The 19,270-nt window shown below is 38.5% G+C and overlaps 1 protein-coding gene across 1 annotated transcript; it reads right to left on the reverse strand.

The window, feature by feature from the left end:
• Positions 1 to 425: 425 nt before the first annotated feature.
• Positions 426 to 18,698, reverse strand: asb7 (ankyrin repeat and SOCS box containing 7). The gene is made up of 5 exons (XM_053324531.1): positions 18,487 to 18,698; positions 17,596 to 17,716; positions 15,720 to 15,931; positions 12,396 to 13,001; positions 426 to 4,142 (listed from the first exon to the last, which is right to left on the reverse strand). Exons 2-5 carry the CDS (start codon positions 17,631 to 17,633, stop codon positions 4,003 to 4,005), a joined length of 996 nt encoding a protein of 331 aa, XP_053180506.1. The 5' UTR covers positions 17,634 to 17,716; positions 18,487 to 18,698; the 3' UTR covers positions 426 to 4,002.
• Positions 18,699 to 19,270: the final 572 nt, after the last annotated feature.

The raw sequence follows: 19,270 nt of genomic DNA on the forward strand, positions 1-19,270 counted from the left end.
TTTTTTTGGGGGGCAAGGCTGACCAATCAAATATGTATGAATAAAAAATCTTTCAGTCCCCTAAGCTAAGCAGGCACACACATGTACACAACTATCCTCTGAAAGGTAACACCCTGGCACTATGCCAGTGTGAGGGGAATGAATGAACAGGCTCAGTGGCGATCATTATCAGACGATACTTACTTTCCACATGGGGAAGAAAGTACTGTGAGATTACCTTGTTATAATAAATATGCATGTGATTGCTGTATCATTAAAACAAATCCCCAAAAAACCCTCAAATTACTAATTTATATCATATTTCCAATAAGTACATAACTTAAAAGTAGTGCTACTGTCTAAATAGGGGCAGCCTCTGTTATCACTGTCCCCTTTTACCTCACTGTGAATTAATCATAGACAGAATGAATTAAAGAAACAGTCAGAAACATTAACTTTAGTTTATTCACATATCTTATTTTTTACATTTGAAAATCTGCATATTCTGTACATTCAGTAGTTAATGGTGTGGAAGACTTACAGCCATTTGATAGCCACCTAAGACATATATGAAGTGTTCCCTGACTGTGACAACCAAAGTCTGCTGAGGAACTGATTGGAGAAGGCAGTAAATGTGTGACAGACTCATTCACACACAATACAAAACTGCTGCTGCAAAATGGCATCATATCAAATCCAGAATCAAGTACAGAATGACGGACACTACGGAACATGAAGCAGAAATGAAATATGTTGGAGAATATTCTGGCAGAACACCGCACAGTCAAAAAATGAGTGAGAAAAGGGAGGGAGTTGTATCCAAACTTTACTATTCAAAAGGTACCATTATCAGATTTAGCAGTATCAAGTCAAATTGATTGGATCGAAGGCATCAGTAAAAATACTCCTGCACTAACATGAAAAAATTAGGTCATGTACTTAAAAACAAATGTAATATTCTGAAATTGGGGCCAGTAAAATCCTAGCTAAACTAACGCTGGGAACACTGAAACGTGGTCTGCAACGAGTTGCCACACAATCTCTATGTAAACTGGTGGTGGATAGCGGCTGGGTGGCGGTGGCTGAGTTTACATAGAGATTGCATGGCAACTCGCTGCAGACCACCTTTCGGTGTGTTCCCAGCATAACACTCCTGGTTTTGTTAGTTACATTTCAGTGGCTGTCTCTTTAATAGAAGTGTGTACTTCAAAGTACTGAGGGCCACTGAGCTGAACCTGACAAAGGCAGGACCAAACAAAGTCAGGTCATCCTTAGCAAAATCTAAGTTTATCATTAGGTCTTAAATAGCTGACAAAAGTAGGATATACTTTTAAAGTATATGCATAAAGTTCCAAAGAAGTTTGTGATGACCCAAATACATTACTATACTTCACAAGGGCACCATTAAACAAATAACAATGAAGAATGCAGTGAATGAAAGCCTCTATAAATTGGGCGATAACAGTGATCTGAAATGTTCACTAAATGTCAGTCTGTGTCAAACTGAACTATATCAGTTGAGGCATGTGTGGTGACCGTTTGGTAATTCTTCTTGTAAAGGGGCATTCAGGGACACTAATGACACACTGGCGGTGTCCTTCACATTCAGACTAATATAGGACAGGTCCTTTTAACCTGGAACATGGTATTCCTTCTTGAAAGGCAGACTTTGACAGATGTGGCCTCTGAAATGAGACACAACTGTGTATCTTTATGGATGTGGTCAGTCATTAAAAATAAAATATCTATTCAGTGTAACTCTCCTGACCTACACACTCACCGTTGACCCCACTCACTGCCAGCTTAGGTTTTTTGTAAGCCATTTTTTTGTGGCAGAGAAAAGGTATTTCTCTCAGTTTACCTGCATAGAGCACATTGTTAGCAATTCAAAATGTGCACTTTTCACAAAACGTCCCAATACAAAGCTGCAGACAATCATGCAAAATTAAATAAGAAAATGACATTAACATGTTAAAGGTGCAATGTGTAGAATCTAGTGGCATCTAATGGAACAAATCTGACAGAAACGGAATATAAAAATGGAATACAATCTCCATAAATATGTTTTAATTAAGTTTAATCAATTGAAAATAAAAATGGTTGTGTTTTCGTTACCATAGAATGAGCCCTTTATATCTACATGGGGAGTGGGTTCTCTACCAAGGAATCAGTTATGTTGCAACGCCATGTTTTTACACTGGCCTAAAACAGACAAACCAAACACTGGCTCTAGAGAGGGTCTATTTGCAAAGCTATTATTTCTCCTATATGCTTGAAAGGGGAGTGTGGGGGGGGTTTAACGAGTATTCAGTTGCCTCACCACCAGATGCCACTAAATCATACAAATCATTTCATCAATCTTGAATGCAAGTGAACGTTGCTAGAATGGATTTGTGAGTAGACCATTTACAGCACAGCAACAAAGGAAAAAGTAGTGTGGGCATTATTTAGACCCCAAATCCTACATTTTATTTGGAATTGTCAAAATGAGAAATTCACAGTATAATCTCCACAACAAAGTTACCTGCAAGATATGATGAATTTTAAGAAAGCAACATTTCTGCCATAAAATCAAAAAACACTTGATTCCAAATTATTCTTGTACAACAGAGTATTTGAACTCAGACACACAAAAAAGAAATACTTGAGTCACACCAAACAGTTCACAATACTTTCCAAACTTTAAATACATTAATACCAGAGATCATTGCTTAAATAAATTCTACAAAAATATCTGTTGAACATGTAACATATTTACATTGACTGTAGCTTGTAGCGATTGTGTGTCAGTGTTACCAAAACCAGACTTCATTTTTCAGGATTCCATCAACAACTGCTTAAGTAAATGTGGTGCTTTCAGAGCAGAAATCTATCAAAGTGCACTCACTTCAAACTCAAATATACTACATATAGTGTAGAAATGGATAAAGCAACTTTGTTTCAGTACTAAAGAATGCTGTTGGTCTTCAGTTGGTAGTATCAAATTATTTCTAACCATCCAAAATCATTTAACTGCAGGTTATATTCTTGCTTGGGTCATGATGACATAAAATGCATCTGTGCAAGTTCTATGTATGATAACTAAAAAAGTAGTTGCCCAAGTAGCTTCAATCAATGTGTATATCATTTTCAAAGATACACACCCTGATTTTATTACAACACCCAGAAGCAGCCCTAAACTTGAAAATCTTCTTTCACCTGTGTCTACTTTACAATTCAGCAGTTCAGTTAAAAAACATCAGCAGTTAGCTAGGAGACATTAGTATGGACATTTCTGAATTGTCATTTTGCTTTACTTTACTTATGCAGTCTGACATTTTAGATTAAACCCAATTTTAATTATGAACCGTCATTTCAGAATTCAATTTTAGAGCTAAATTTACACCAGATTGGCTGCTGTTTTTGCTGCCTGAATGACTGACTGATGTTAGGTGATCAGATGACTTCTGGCTAGTCAAAGAGGTTAGTAGGCTGTCCCCATGTATGCTATAAAAAGCAGTAAACATGTTTTAATATTAATGGGGTAGTATTTTAACTAATATGGCTACTGTTAATTTTGACTCAGACTGTGATTTGAAGTTTCAGTTTTTCTTCTTACTTTCTTTTCAATGCAGAACTGCCTTTCTATTTCTCTTTCTATCTCTATTAGACTCATTGGCATTTATGCACTTGATGACAATCTGACCCGGCATAACATAACATCATGCACATTTTTACAGTAATAACATAAATGGTAATGCTAACTGTAGTAACTGTTATTTGCAGTCAAATTAGGTTATTTTCCCCTCAAAAACCAACCTCTGTTCACATGAGATGGATCCATTTCCATTCTTAAGCTACTGCTCTAACAGGCTGAAACCTTCACTTTTAATAAGTTGAACTGGACGAACCGAACACACTGTCCTTTAGCATGTGTAGAATCAACCTGTTGAGATTCTTCCAGGCCTAGCATAGTGATTGCATAGTCTTTATAAATGATAGAAGACTTTTTAGGTGACCTCACCTCTTCTATTGATGTTGCCTTCACACACTATCAAACTTATGTTTTAAATAGTCTTTCATAACCTTTGCAATTGGTAGATCCTCCAAGAATTTCAAGCTTTGAAGGCCAATGCTGTGACGAATTTTTATCCGACACAAGTCTTGTAGACTCCTTGGTTGTCCTGAAAGAAGAATAGGAACTGTTGTTAATGCCAGAGAGGGAGTTCATGATTACCTTATGATTACATCATGACTACACTGATTACGTTCAAAGACTGATGCCCCCTTTCAAAGTTTTAGTTAGTTTAGAACCAGAGGAACTCATGAACTTACCTCAGGAACTAAACTTTGAATTAAATATCCGTGTTGTGCATCCTATTTGCATTTCCACCACATCTGAGGAACCAAGTACATCATGCAAATTCAACCCATGATGAATTAACAAAATGATGACAGCATTTTAAATGAAGTATTAATTAATGACGACAAAAACCTGTTGTTTTTGGTATGTACTGTACTGAGACTAATGTTTGAGTTAATGATTGAATGAATAAATCAATGAATAAATAGATTAATGGGTGAAAAAGGAAAAATGGAGAGGAAACTAAGAGTGTCTGTCTCTATAGTAAATAGTATATAGTGTTTAATGATTTTATTTCTCCTTTAGAGCATAATCGATACATAACAACCAATGTAAGGCTGGGCAATATGAACACAAATCTAATTTCCTGATATAGGTCATTTCATATCTCAATAAGTACACCTATCCTGACATAGCACATATTAATTATTGAATAAACAGTTGGTCCATGGCGCTTCCACTCACTGTCTGTCCGTCCTTTGGGAGTATTAGATTCAATTACTCTTCTTGGCTGTTTATTATAGAACCTTTTATTGCACTAATATAACGTAACGAGTGGTTGTCATCCCCTCAGGTTCTTCACCTTGTTCATTGAGTGTCCTGTTGCAGCACACATGGAGGACTCCACCCTCGCTGAACCCATAAGACTATTTTATACAGAGATCCTGCATTATAGCTGTAAAGAAAACCTGTCATTAAGCTGCCTTTGCTTTTTTAGCCTGAACCAACCAAACCAGTCAAACTGCTGCTTCAGTATTTGCTTTTACACAGCATGCTGGGTTCCGGATTTGGAGGCGTGATGTGAAGACCATATTCAGTCCAAATCAGGTTCAAGATGCAATTTAGGCTGTCATATGAGTGAGCACAGAGTGTATGCCATATAAAAACCTGTATGATGCAACAGCGCTGCAATAAATATAAGTTTGTTGGCATTTGTTGTGACTACAGCTTGTTTATGTGTTGATTGAGTCAAACAAGTCCACTTTTTTAATGTGATGTAAGACTGAAAGATGTTTAGCTAATTTCTATCCTGTGTAGGAGGAGCAAAAACATGTACAGAATTTAAAAACTGTTCCTCTTTCAGCTGTATAGTTTTCCAACACCCTTCCAAAGGTATTAATCAGTTCCCTAAATCACCGACTACCCACTCTGTTATCAGCTGTATGCAAAACGTAAAAAGTAAAAATGCCCTTGATTCCAGGAAGTGATATGTGTGGGTGTTACCAGTCTAATGTGGGTAGACACGTCTCTCCCTCCAATACAGAGAACACAGATCAGATAGGTGGTAAATGATAACACTGTCTCCACAGAATCATGAAGCTTAAAAGGTGAACCATTCCATTCACTTTCATTGTATTGGGCTGGCAGCACAAGTCTCAAAACCTCTACAGACTACATGCATGTCTCCATGGCACTGATTGAATTGAACTTGCCTGTTGAAATTAACATCAAATTGTCCAAAGAACTGGTACATTTCTTTGCATAAAATAAAAGTGTATAGTTTGGTAAATATATTCTATGAATACAATCATTAAATACAAAGCCCAAACACCAGGAGAGCTACAATTATGCCTTTTCCATTGCAGGATCTATCATCACAGGTTCTGCTAGCCAAAAAACCTTCACAAAAGCAAATGATTGTGGAACTACTCAGTTCATTTTCAATCTCCAAGGAACATTATTCACAGGTGCAGACATGACATTGTTCCACAGCAGTGGCAGCCATCTTAAGAGACATTTACAATGATTTCGGATTACGTTCTTTTGCTGATATTAAGGATGCATTCAATCTGCCAGGTTCCACTTTTTTCTTTTATCTACAGTTAAGGTCAGCGCTTAAAGCACATGGCGTACCCTGGCAATGTTCTTTACCTACCCACCCACTCCGAGATTTATTTATTAAACAGAACAGAGCTAAGGGTATGGTATCCAGACTGTACCATTTTTTGCAGGTAACAGACCTTGTCTCGCTCCCTGTGGAGAGGGTCTGGAGGAGAGATTGCCCAGACCTAGCTCCCAATTGTGATTGGGATGCAGTGTGGTCCAGCATTCATGAAGCATCTCGTAATCCAGACCATCAGCAAATTCACTTTAATTTCTTACACAGAACATATCTCACCCCTGTTAAACTCCATCACATGAAAATTATTAATGACCCATGTTGTAATCTTTGCTCATTGAAAGTTCCGGGCACATTTATTCACATGTTCTGGGACTGTCCACCTGTCGCACATTTCTGGGGCAACGTTGCATCCAAACTGTCTGATCTGATGGATGAACTAGTGCCTGTGACTACATGTGTGCTGATTCTTAATGATCTGTCGATCCTCAATATTCCCAAACTCAAAAAGCGAGTCATCTTTGCTGGATTGACGGCTGCCAAGAAAATGATTGCAACTCGGTGGAAGCCACCTCATGCTTTAACTACTCGATCTTGGATTCTCTCCTTTTTGGACGTCATATACATGGAGCTTTCAACAGCTCGGATTAATGGTGCTAATGAAAGGACCTTTAACACTTGGCGTAGCGCTGCTGACTCTTTGAAAAACATGCTGTAGGTTGATTTTGCCACTGGCTCTCCCACCCTAGTGCCTTTGTATGTCAAGTCCCTTTTGTCTTGTCAATGTGTCTCTGTGTGTGTGTGTGTGTGTGTGTGTGTGTGTGTGTACGTGTATTTTTATTTTTATTTATTATTATTATTTATTTATTTATTTATTTTTTATTTTTTTTAGGTTATGTTTGTAATTTTATTTTATTTATTTTTTACGTCTTTATTTTTCATTGTTATTTTATTTACGCATTTTCATGATTACTATTTTATTTTATTTTATTTTATCATTATTATTATTGTTGTTGTTATTAATACTTTCACCATGTTCCTTCCCATGACACGTTCTTATGTCCTGGGCTAATTGTCTTTCATTGAGAATTTTGTTGGACTTTATGAAAATGAAAATAAAAATTTGATCACAAAAAAAAAAGCAGTGGCAGCCATCTTGGTCGTGTATGAAAATGACTCAATGGTGCTTCACTGTACAGTTATCATATCAAACTGGCCCCATATTAGATCAACAGTTATGATTAGCCCAAACCCAATCAGTCAGCTGGAAATCTGTCTGAACAGGAGAGAGGACAGATGCATCTGCCAAAACATGAGCTCACAGATTGGTCATGTTCCAAGGCTAGAGATCTACTGTAATTTCTACTGCTCTCTGTCCACTTTGGGAAAATTCAGGAGATATTGATTGATTCCACCAGGTGTGTGTGCTCCTTGTTCTGACTCCAACATGGCCACTAGAGCTGATGGTTGGCACTCCAAGTCGAGGCTTGTGATCCTACTGGGTGTGTTTCAGAAGTGAAGAAGTGGCTCTCTGCTCTGCTACGCTTAAAATATGCACTTAGGTTGTGATTTACTAAAGGTCTGCGTGTGTAAAAACGTGTGCAAACTCGACATCATCCGAAAAAAAGTGCAAGCTGATCTACAAATGCAACGCACTGATGCTTGCAAAATACAGAGAGGAGAAAATGCAAATATGTTATTTAGCACACGCATTGTGATTTACCAAACCTGAAAGTCATTTCGCTGACGGTAACTGCGTCTATAAATAATACCTTTGAAGAGCAGGTATTAATCTGCTGCACACTGCACACTAAGGATGGGAAGATTAATCGATTTGTATCGATACGTGCGGGTGCGATGCAAGGTCATCGTTAGAGCAGCCGTGAATAGACGTAATTTTGGGATGAAATCGAAATGCATCGTTTTTTACGTCCGTGCATAGATAAAATCTGATCCATTTAATTATTAGATGTTTTATGCCTTTATTTAGAAATATGACCCCCACGATAATTTAATATTATTATTCCTCCTACATTACCTAACGTTAGTGAGCAGATGTCGGCTGCTTCAGAGCAGTATAGGTAAGAGGTGTCTAACAACATAAGGAGGCAGAACACACACACACACACACCAGCAAACTATAAATCTCAGGTTTGCAAACACTATTGGTTTTACAAGAGAGACAGACAATTTAACAAATCAAATGCAATTTGCGCTGCTGTAAAGTGAACATTACACACCTGAGATGGTGACATGGTGTGAACAGAAACACTACAGGTCTTGGAAACATGACCTGTTTGTGAGAGGTTATCATTTTTCAATTTTTTGGTTAATAAATAATCAAACTCATTGAATTACATAGCATCATTCCTTTGCATCATCATATCGCATCGAATCATGTTCAATCAAATTGTGTTGAATCGCACTGCATCGTGATTGGGGGATGAATCGTATGATATGTTGCTGCTTATGTATCTTTAATGTATTGGATCATTGGTAGTGTATCAAGATAAGACCAGAGATGCACAACCCTACTGCACACTATGGCTGTTGTTACTGTGGAGAGGAGCAGACAGAGGCTAACAGCTACTAACAGCATAGACTTTGTCACAAATACTCTGGTATGTTGGTATTTCTAGTCATATTTGTTTTTGTTATGACTCAATATATTTGTTAACCTCTTCCACTACAACCCCATGAAATTTCATTTTGCGCTTGCAGCTTTCTGCTCGTCCTCATTTAAATACTGCTGTCTGCACCTGTTGCTCCTGTTTTCATTTACAGTTATTCTTAGTAGATCAAAAGGCAACAGGATTAAAACTGACAAATGATAAAACCACTTACTTTAATGACACAGCGAAAAAGGTTTTTAGAAATTCTTCCAAAAGTATTAAAAATAAAAAACTGAAATGTCACATGTACTAAGTATTCACACCCTTTGTTATGACACTCAAAATTGAGCTCAGGTGCATCCTGTTTGCACTGATCCTTGACATGTTTCTACAACTTGATTGAGTCTACTTGTAGTAAATTCAATTGATTGGACATGATTTGGAAAGGTACACACCTGTCTATATATGGCCCCACTGTTGACAGTTCATGTCAGAGTAGAAACCAAGCCATGAAGTCAAAGGATTAGTCTGTAGACCTCTGAAACAGGATTGTATCGAGGCACAGATCTGGGGAAGGGTACAAAAAACTGTCTGCAGCATTGAAGGTCCTGAAGAGCACAATGGAAGAAGTTGAAACCACCAGGCCTAGATCTGGCCGCCCAGTCAAACTGAGCAATCAGGGGAGAAAGGCCTTGGTCAGGGAGGTAACCAAGAACCCGATGGTCACTCTGACAGAGCTCTAGCATTCCTCTGTAGAGATGAGAGAACCTTCCAGAAGCACAACCATCTCTGCAGCACTCCACCAATCAAGCCTCTACTCAGTAAAAGGCACATGACAGCCCGCTTGGAGTTTGCCAGAAGGCTCCTAAAGGACTCTCAGACCATGAGAAACAAGATTCTCTGGTCTGATGAAACCAAGATTGAACTCTTTGGCCTGAATGCCAAGCGTCACATCTGGAGGAAACCAGGCACTTCTCATCAGCTGGCTAATAGCATCCCTACGGTGAAGCATGGTGGATGCAGCATCATGTTTTCAGCAGTAGGAACTAGGAGACTTTAGGCTGTAATAGCTGGCAAGGGTGCCTCAACAAAGTACTGAGGTGGTGGTGTAATCTATAACCAGCTAGATATGTGATCTGGCTGATGGTTTGAAGTCTCTGAAAGGGCTTGTCTAAATCACTCTTTGATATCTCTGATATCAAAGTTCAGGGGGCAGTGGAGGAATGCAGCCATTGTTCCTTCTAAATCATAATGCTTCAGGTAATGTGCTTATCTTTCCCTCCAACCTGGGATTGTTCTGCCACTGAACACTGGTCATTATAACCTTGTGTTGGCAAGCAGCCCTCTTTCACTCTATACTTTTCCCCCTCTCAGCTTACAATAAAATGCATCACACTTTTCTACAAAACTTGAAATGCTTTTCTACATCCCAACCTCTTTGACAGATTTCCTTTCATGGTTAAGGGCAATAACTTTTCACTGTGCCACATTGCATTAGGAAGCAGGCATGCAACATTGGCTAGTATCCATGTTTACAAATACAGTGTTAACTTCACATACAAAGCTCACATTTGTTCACAATAAATACACAAGGATACCTGTGTCTCTATCACAATACATCTTGTATTTGAATAAGGGCTGTGTCCCACACAATTTGAATCAGCGAATGAAAATGTGTTGATACAAGTACTTTCATGACCTTTCTCTTATGGAAAGAAGTATGGAGATAGCACACATCAGATGCATCAAGCTAAGGTGTCAGCTTTAGACTGGAGGCTGAATGAAGCAACACCCTCCAATCATTCACAGAGGAAGAACGAATAAGGCATAAATTATAATTATATTATAAATTAGGCCATGACAGGATTGTTTGAAGATGCAATAACATGAAGAAGGTAGTCTAAGACCTTTATAAATACTTACAAATTCGGCATGTAATAAGCACTCTAAAAAAAGAGAAACGCCTGTCTTTGGAGCTGACAAATCTGGAGAAGATTTTGGTGAAATCTACATCATTAAAAGGAAAAATCTCTGTAATTTATAATACACTGTTGAACCATCACAGCTCTTCCTTGACCCCACTTAAGAACATATGGCAGAAGGATATGGGATGTGTATTTGATGAAGACCAATGGGACATCATATGTCAGAATGTTTTCTCTTCACTGTCATGTAATAAAATAATCGAACAAAACTATAAATTCATGCACAGGATATACCTAACTCCACTTCGCATAAGTAAAATGTTTCCCAACTCATCCCCCAGATATCATCGTTGTAAAACATGTATAGGTTCAATTATGCATGTCTTTTGGGAATGCAAGGAGTTAAAACAGTTTTGGAAAGCAGTACACGATCTAACTACTAAGGTTGTGGAAGCCCCACTGGTTCTTACACCAACACTGTGCCTCTTTGGTACGGAATTGGACAAGACACTGGACACCACATGCAAGAAGAGGATTGTCATAATGTCCTACATTGCAAAGAAGTGCATCTTGCTCAACTGGAATCAACACAGACCCCCATCATTCAACCTTTTTAAACAAATCTTAAATGAAACTTTAAGACTGGAGCAACGGACGTACACTCTAAAAAATAAGGGGGACGCTTTCCGGAGGATATGGGAACCGTTCATGGACCTCTGACACTACTATACCATAACAAGGCTTGACATACCTACAGAACTGTGAACTGTGACCACGGACTGATCTGATTAGATTTGTTGTACTTTGTTGTTCTCATTGTTTATTTTGATTGTTTGTTTTTCTTTCCTTATTTCTTTTTCTGTTATGTTACTTAAATGTTAAATGTAAAAAATAAAATAAAAAGATAATTGAAAAAAAAAAAAAGAAGGTAGTCTAACATTAAAAATAACTTTCTGCTTTATAAATGCAGCAATTTAGTCTCTAGATGAACTAATAATGCAAATCATAATGTTCGGATGTAATATTGTGCAAGAGAAAAAAAAAGAAAAAAAGTTCAACTCAAGTAAAATAACTGCAAAACAGCCAATACTCAACTTCTGGATGGAAAGATTTATATTTATCTTCTGGGTTTGTGAATGGTTTCTATTTTTTTCTACCATCTGACTATGAATTTAAAAACATTTTGAGTGAATGAAAACTTGCTATTGACCCACTAGCTCACTGCTTAATGATCACCATTTCAACCTAAAAATTACAGTAAGGCCAATATCATTACCTAAAGTATTAGTCAACACAGAAAGCTGTGAATAAATAGTTATATATTAAATATATAAACTGCACCATCATCACATACACTCAACTTCAGATGCTATCAAATTGATCAGTGTAAAAACATCTGAGTACATTTTTGTCCTTATTTGAGTTTCCCACCAGTAAAAGATTAATTAATCAATTACTTGATTTAATGAAGAATTAATAGCTAAAATAATTTCACAACATTTGCTGACTTTTCAAATGTGCTGCTTTTCTGTGGTTCACATTATATAAATTCAATACCTGAGAATTTCATAAATGTTGGTCAGATAAAATGCATCATTATAGTTATTCTTATTTTATTCCATTTTTTGACTAAATTCAAATAATCAGTGAGGGCAGAAAACTACATGATGTTGTTGTGTAGTGTGTGTAAGACTTACTGGTGACCTCCTGCAGGAAGTCCAGACAGGGCCGGCTGATTCCAGACATACTAACAGATACAGCTAACGGCGTCTGGCCCTCGTAGTTCCTGGTGTTGGTATCAGCCCCATATGTGTAAAGCATCTCGGCGCACAACACATCATCCCTGAGGGCTGAAAGGTGTAGGGGAGTCTGGCCGTCTTCAAGACGTCCAAGATTAGTGTCTGCACCCCTTTGCAGAAACATGCGGCAGTATGAGTGATTGCCTTTGATGACAGCATACCGCAGCAGGAACCCATTTTGAATGTCAATGTTGGCGCTGTGGTCCAAGAGGATCCGTACGCAACTGGATCGCTCGCGGATGATGGCTAGCTGTAGTGGTGTGGTCCCTTTGTCACTCAATGGGTCCACCTCGGCCCTGAACTCGAGGAGGAGGCGTACAAATGAGTCTCTACCGTAATGGGCAGCCACATGGAGCGGTGTCCAGCCATCGTTGCTTTTTGCATTGATAATGTCACTGCGAAACTCAGATTCCAGCATCAGACGGGCAATGCGTGCTCTGCCATGCATAGCAGCATAGTGAAGTGCTGTAAAGCCACCAATAAAGTCCTTTACTGTGGGGTCAGCTGTGGAAGGGAGAGTGGAAATGAGAGGAAAGTCAAAAACAGCAGGAGTAGTTTTGTGAAGGTGTGATCTGAGATCAAGCTGGGACTAAATCAGTTTTTACTTATATGGCCCAATACAACAAATCAACATCAAGGGGTTTTACAATCTATACAGCAAGCTAAATCCTCTAACTTTAAACATTTCATTCAAATATGAAAAAAAACTAAACATTTTTTCTCTACAGTCCAACTACAACCTAATCTGCCTCAAAAACTGCTTCACCACTTCCCACTAGTTGTCCTGACATATACTGCCCTCTAGCTGTAATTATACACCATTACAGTCACAAAATTCTGACAAATACAGTTCAATGGACTTTAGACACATCTAGATAAGTCAACAATGTCAAACCTTCAAACTTTAACTGCTCAATCAATTTCAAAAGGGAATGGATACAGAGTCTAGGGCTCAAGCTTTCTTGACGTTTTTCAGAAAGCTGTAATAGATTTCTTAGTTTCACAGCTGATTTAAATGTCACCCTGACAACAGCATTTGTAGAGACACCAGTGAAAAATAACCAGTGAAAAATACATTTTGGAAGCTTGTGTGCCTGCATTACACACTGAGCATTTGACTGGTCAGCAAAGATGGGCTTGACATCTGCTTGACTTCAAACTTAACAATAGATTATATGCTGTGTAATATGTAAAGGATTGCTTAGAGTGATAAACCCACAGAGAACTGTCACCAAATCTGCAGTTCACCTCAGCTCTACACAACTTATTAACCTCTTTCAGCTCATTGTTTTGGTGTGACTGCCAGAACTGTGAAGTGTTTTGGGTCAATCTCCCAGTGTGGTTAACAGAAGCAGCAGTCTATGTTCAGTGAAAACTCTGTACACAGTGAAATATAGAGATATTGATCTTGCTAAGAGGTTTTATCAGTATTGTAAAGACTCATTTGGCAAGGGCTTCAATGTTATGGATATTCATTTATATGTAACAGTCCTGTACTCCAGCTTTAACTAGAGAAGCAACTCTTGAATTGATCATGATCCATAAAGTTGTTGTTAGAGTTGTTGGAACCATAAAAACACTACAACAAGTGATTGTACAGCTTTGTTACAGAGTAGAGGTTCTCCCTCACACATCACATTTGGCTGAGTATGATATAATCTGCTGAGGTCTACATTTGTCATTTTAACCAGTGAAAGTGTGCTGGCTTTAAACAATGCTTTGAACACTGTTAGTATTTGCCAGTGAGAAAGATATTTAAGAGTCAGAGTTTAGCAAATACCAAATGCGTGCCAATCAGAGCACTTATCCTGGTGTGCCAACATATAATATATATATAAAGTGAAATGCTGCACTGTGGGCTGTTGTAGAGGAGAGCAGCACTGCTACACTAGCAGGCTGAAGTAGACAAAACAAAGAATCAGTATTTGATCAGCTGTATTTCAGCTGAAACTGATTCTTAAAAATATGATGGATTGGCTTGGGACATTTCCTCTACATGTTTGAAAATGTTTGGGCACCCTATATAGTGAGTACATAGTAACACACCCTCTGGCTGGCAGATATCACAGCTTGAAAACACTTTTTTGTCAGCAGCTAAAAGTCTTCCAGTTATTGTATTTGGGATTTCTTCCTTGCAAAAGGCTTCTAGTTCTACTAAATTCTTAGGCCGTCTTGGATGCACAGCTCTTTTAACATCTACCAACAGATCTTTAATTATGTTTAAGTTGGGGGGCCAAAACCTGCAGTTTGAGTCTCTTAAGGTAGTTGATGGAGGTATATTTAGGATCATTATCCTGTTTTAGAAGCCATCCTGCTTTCAGCTTTTTTACAGACGATAGGATGTCTCCTTCAAGAATTTGCTAATATTTAGTGGAATCCATTCTTCCCTCCACCCATGCCATGTTTCCTGTGCCAATGACTGCAACACAAAGCATGAAAGACCCACCCGCATACTCAAACAAAGCTTTGCCGTTTGTGTCCAAAGAGTTTTATTTCAACTTCAGAACCACAGCCCCGAAATCCATCAGACTTGTGTAGATGTGCATTGCATACTTTTCATGTTGGATTTTCTGAGGATGTAGGTAAGGTTCTCTTCTATTATCTCTTTCATGATGATCTTGTTTGCACAAGCATTGCTGCACAGTGGAATGGTGCAACATCTAAATCTTCTAAAGGTTTTTTGCAGTCAAATGGGGGTTCCGTTTTGCCCTTCTGACCAGCTTATTTCCTTGATCTAGATATTATCTTGACCTCCACAGTTGATCTAAATTGACATTTTTGAAAACTGGCCCCACCTAATGTCAACTGTTGACATTCCCTTAGGCCTAACGAGCTGATAAAGACTGCAGAACCCTTAGGGTTCTCAAATTTTTGCACGACACAATGATGCATTTGTTTTTTCATTTTATGACTTATAAAGTAACTATGCATTAATGCTTGTAGAAAATATAGTTTTTTTCCACAGTCTAGAGAGCTAAATGTTATCTGTCAAGGGCTGCCCAAACCTTTGCACACAACTGTAAGGGCCCTACCTTGCCAGGTAAATACCTTATGCATGTACTTTTAACCTGAACGACTAATAACTAACTAAATTAGTAAGTGTGTCTCTTCCAACAGTATAAAGTTAGGGCAAGCTCTCAACACCAAATCCTGGACTTTAAAATGCAGCCAACTCCAGCAGCAAGAAAAAAAAATATGAAGGAAATAAAAATTTTCTCAGACCTCCATGCTCCAGAAATACTCGAACACATCTCTCTTTTCCTTTGGCAGCAGAGAAGTGGAGCAGCGTCCAGCCGTTGGCATCACGGATCTTAGGTGAGTACCCTTGCTCCAGCATTCTCCTGACAGTGCAGACATCTCCCGCTGCCACTGCAGCCTGGATCTGCAGCTCCTCATGAAGCTCAGGGTTCCTTCTGCAGTGATGGTTCAGCATCCTGTCACATGTTGGAATGGGAATGTTCATCTGTACCTAATCACTGTTAGGAAAAATTGATGAATGCATTCTCTATGTCTTGGAGAACCAAGTGGGTATGTGTTCAAGTGAATTTTCTGACTTTCCTGCCAAGAGTTGGTGACCTATACACACTGACTGCAACAAAGATCTTCTACTGTCCAATGTAATATACAGGTTTCAAATACATGTCAGACTGAATACTGCATAATGCATATGTGCTGGACAGTTGCTCATATAATGAAGCAATGAATAAGAAGTCATGCACATTGTAAGCACTATGTTTAGTGTTTTTCCATCATAGATCTTTGTCAGGTATTGAACATCTTCCCTATCATTAGACTCAGACTAAAACCATGTCTACATAGGCAGGTGTCAACCAGGCAACAGCAGATGCATCCACATGTGTCTACACAGCATGCAGTGTATTATGTGTAGATCACCTGTGTTTTGTATAAAACAGAAGAAAATATGCTTTGAGTGACATGCCAGATGTTGCATGGCCTGTGTAAACAGCTGTATTGATTAAAATAGAGGCACACCTGTTCTGTCAAACATGTGTGAGATGCTACAGTAGTGCCTCCTGTAGAGACAAGCTTTAAAGTGAAACTGATACTTTTCCTTTTGCATAACTGTGTATGTCTTTGTGAGGTAAATGTTGTCATCCGCTCACATCCACAAAAGGTCAACATGTTAAGCACAGACTGTCAATAATGTATTCAAGATGTATGATCATGTGCAGTTTAGGCATACTTAGGCATACTACTTTACCAACAGAAACAAACTGACCAAAAATAACACATACTGCATCCAAGATTATTAACCATCCCACACTCAACCTAACCGAGCTCAACCACAGAGCAGTCACACGCCTCGCACACGCAATAACCTACGACCCGGATCACCCTCTCTACCCTCACTTCACAATGCTGACGTCTGGTCGCAGATACAGGACTCTGAGATGGAGACGGGGACGCTTCAGCAAGAGCTTGGTCCCGTCTGCCATCTCAGCACTCAATAACCCCATATGGACCGAGCCTCCTCAGTGTGATGTATGTGTCGGTTGTTCAATGTCTGGTGGTGTTTGTGCAGTGTGTGTGTACTTATATGTTCTCAATGTTTGGTGGTGTTTGTATAGCTGTTGTGTGTGTGTATATTGTTCGTGTCCGGTAGGTCTCTGACAGATTTTGAAAACGAATTTCCCTTTGGGACAATAAAGGCTATCTATCTATTCTATCTAAAACAACTACTTAATTAATCATGTAAATAATCGATTCATTAATAATGAAAACAATTGTTAGCTGCAGCCTTCCTCTAAACAGAACCTCAGAAAGTCTTTTGGTGTGGGTTTGTTCATTTAAAACCATTGGTGTACTTCTAATAGTGTGAGTCAGACAATTTCAGTGTGTTTGGGCCTTTAAATACCAAATCCTAGGATGCATCAAAGGAGTTTCTGAGACCGTAACCCTAACCACATGAGATTGTTCCATATAACACATATTTAAATCTGACTTAACCCACAGCTAAACTAATGACAGCAGGGACCCTTAACAAGTGAGAAGCATTCATTATTTAGTTGTTTTACATTGGAATACTTGTTGGCCACTGTCAAGTGGAAGCAACATAGAATAAAAACCAAAGGTTTACCTTTTGACAAGCTGAAGAGATGGGCTTCTCTTAGTCATATCGGAGCTGCACCTACAGCTGCACTGTCAGGATGGTTAAACAGGATGAACAATGTGCTGCTTGGACTCTTCAATTCTTTTTCCTGCAACACACACACACACACACACACACACACACACACACACACACACACACACAATATTTTAGTAAAACAGCAATGAACACAGGAATCTGTGCAACAGAAAGATTAACTTAATGTACACAGTTCGCAGCACAAGCTGTTATGGACTTGTTATGGAAGTATTAACCACTAATAATGTTAACTGACAAAAATGTCAAAGGTGAGGACTGGGAATGCTATAAATGTACAAGTGGCTTATACGAAATAACTGAAGTTTAAAGTGACCTAACGCCTTGTTATGAAAACCAAATGACTTGCTGGATATCCAAAAAGGCAGAGAAAGAGAGAGAAAACACATCCCGTAATCACACTAGCGACTCCAAACACCAATGTTTATAGTTAGCTTAGCCGGTTGATGAAAAACAATGGACAATAGAGAGGCTTTGTGTGCAAACAAATCCAACAATGCAATCCACGCACAAGTAAGTAATAACGAAGACTTCAAAAAGCCGATGGAGGCAGACAGACAAATTAAGATAATTCATTTCACACATTGCAGAAAATGCAATGAATGCGAGATTTTTTCATGTTTATCTCAGACTATTAGCTAACGCTAGTTAGCCAGCAAGCTAACCAACTAACTAGCCCCAGCTCTGTAGCTTGTGTTGACTTTGTGTATTTGCTGAGTTGGGTGCAGATATATCCAATACACTGGCTGCATCGATACTAGAGTTATCTCTACATACTTACAGGCAAACACAGCACATTGATAGTAGAAAACAAAGACTTACTTGACAGACGCTGAGCCTACGTTTAACTTAGCCAATCAGCTTCCAGACGGGAAGAATCGGAGCTGTCAAAGCTGCATAATGATTTCTCTTCCAACTCAAACACAACACTAAAAAGCTAGGTTGTCTATTCAGACGACCCTAAATGTCTGTTTCAACAGCGCCGAGCATCATTTCACTGTTAAACTATCAGCTCAAACAACAAAGTCTCTGTGTGATCATCGGTGACCCCAGTAGCAAAAACAATACGACTTCCGTCTTTCACCCTTCAGAATGAAAGCGCCATTTCAACTCATCTAAATTGACTACAGAAAAATGTAATTTGTGAAAGATTACTTTAGGCCCACAACATTTTTTTTTCTAGTATAGGCGTAATAAAAATAAAATAAAATAAAAACAATCTCCGTATTGATTGGAACTCAACACCAGCTTCAGTCTTCCCCTATACATCATCTCTCCTTTAACGGCCATGACGTCTCCTTGTCCTCCTAGAAGGGAAGAAGAAGAAGAAGAAGAAGAAAAATCTAGTCCAGAAAAGTGCTTATAATAGATATAACTATATTTTAAAAGAAAATAGTACTAAAACTAAAAGGAAGGTGAAACACATAATACACACATGACATTCCACATGCTGTCGTCATTATTGCATAATGTCCCTTAATATTGCACATAAAAAGTGTTATTGCAACTGTACAAAATCTGTTTTCAGAGCATTAGGAAGAGTAATAGCTTTTGCATAAAAACTGTTTGCAGGCTTTTGATGACCATATAAGACATATAAGACCAT

The sequence above is a fragment of the Scomber japonicus genome, chromosome 1, assembly GCF_027409825.1.
Source record: "Scomber japonicus isolate fScoJap1 chromosome 1, fScoJap1.pri, whole genome shotgun sequence".
NCBI classification, from domain to species: domain Eukaryota; kingdom Metazoa; phylum Chordata; class Actinopteri; order Scombriformes; family Scombridae; genus Scomber; species Scomber japonicus.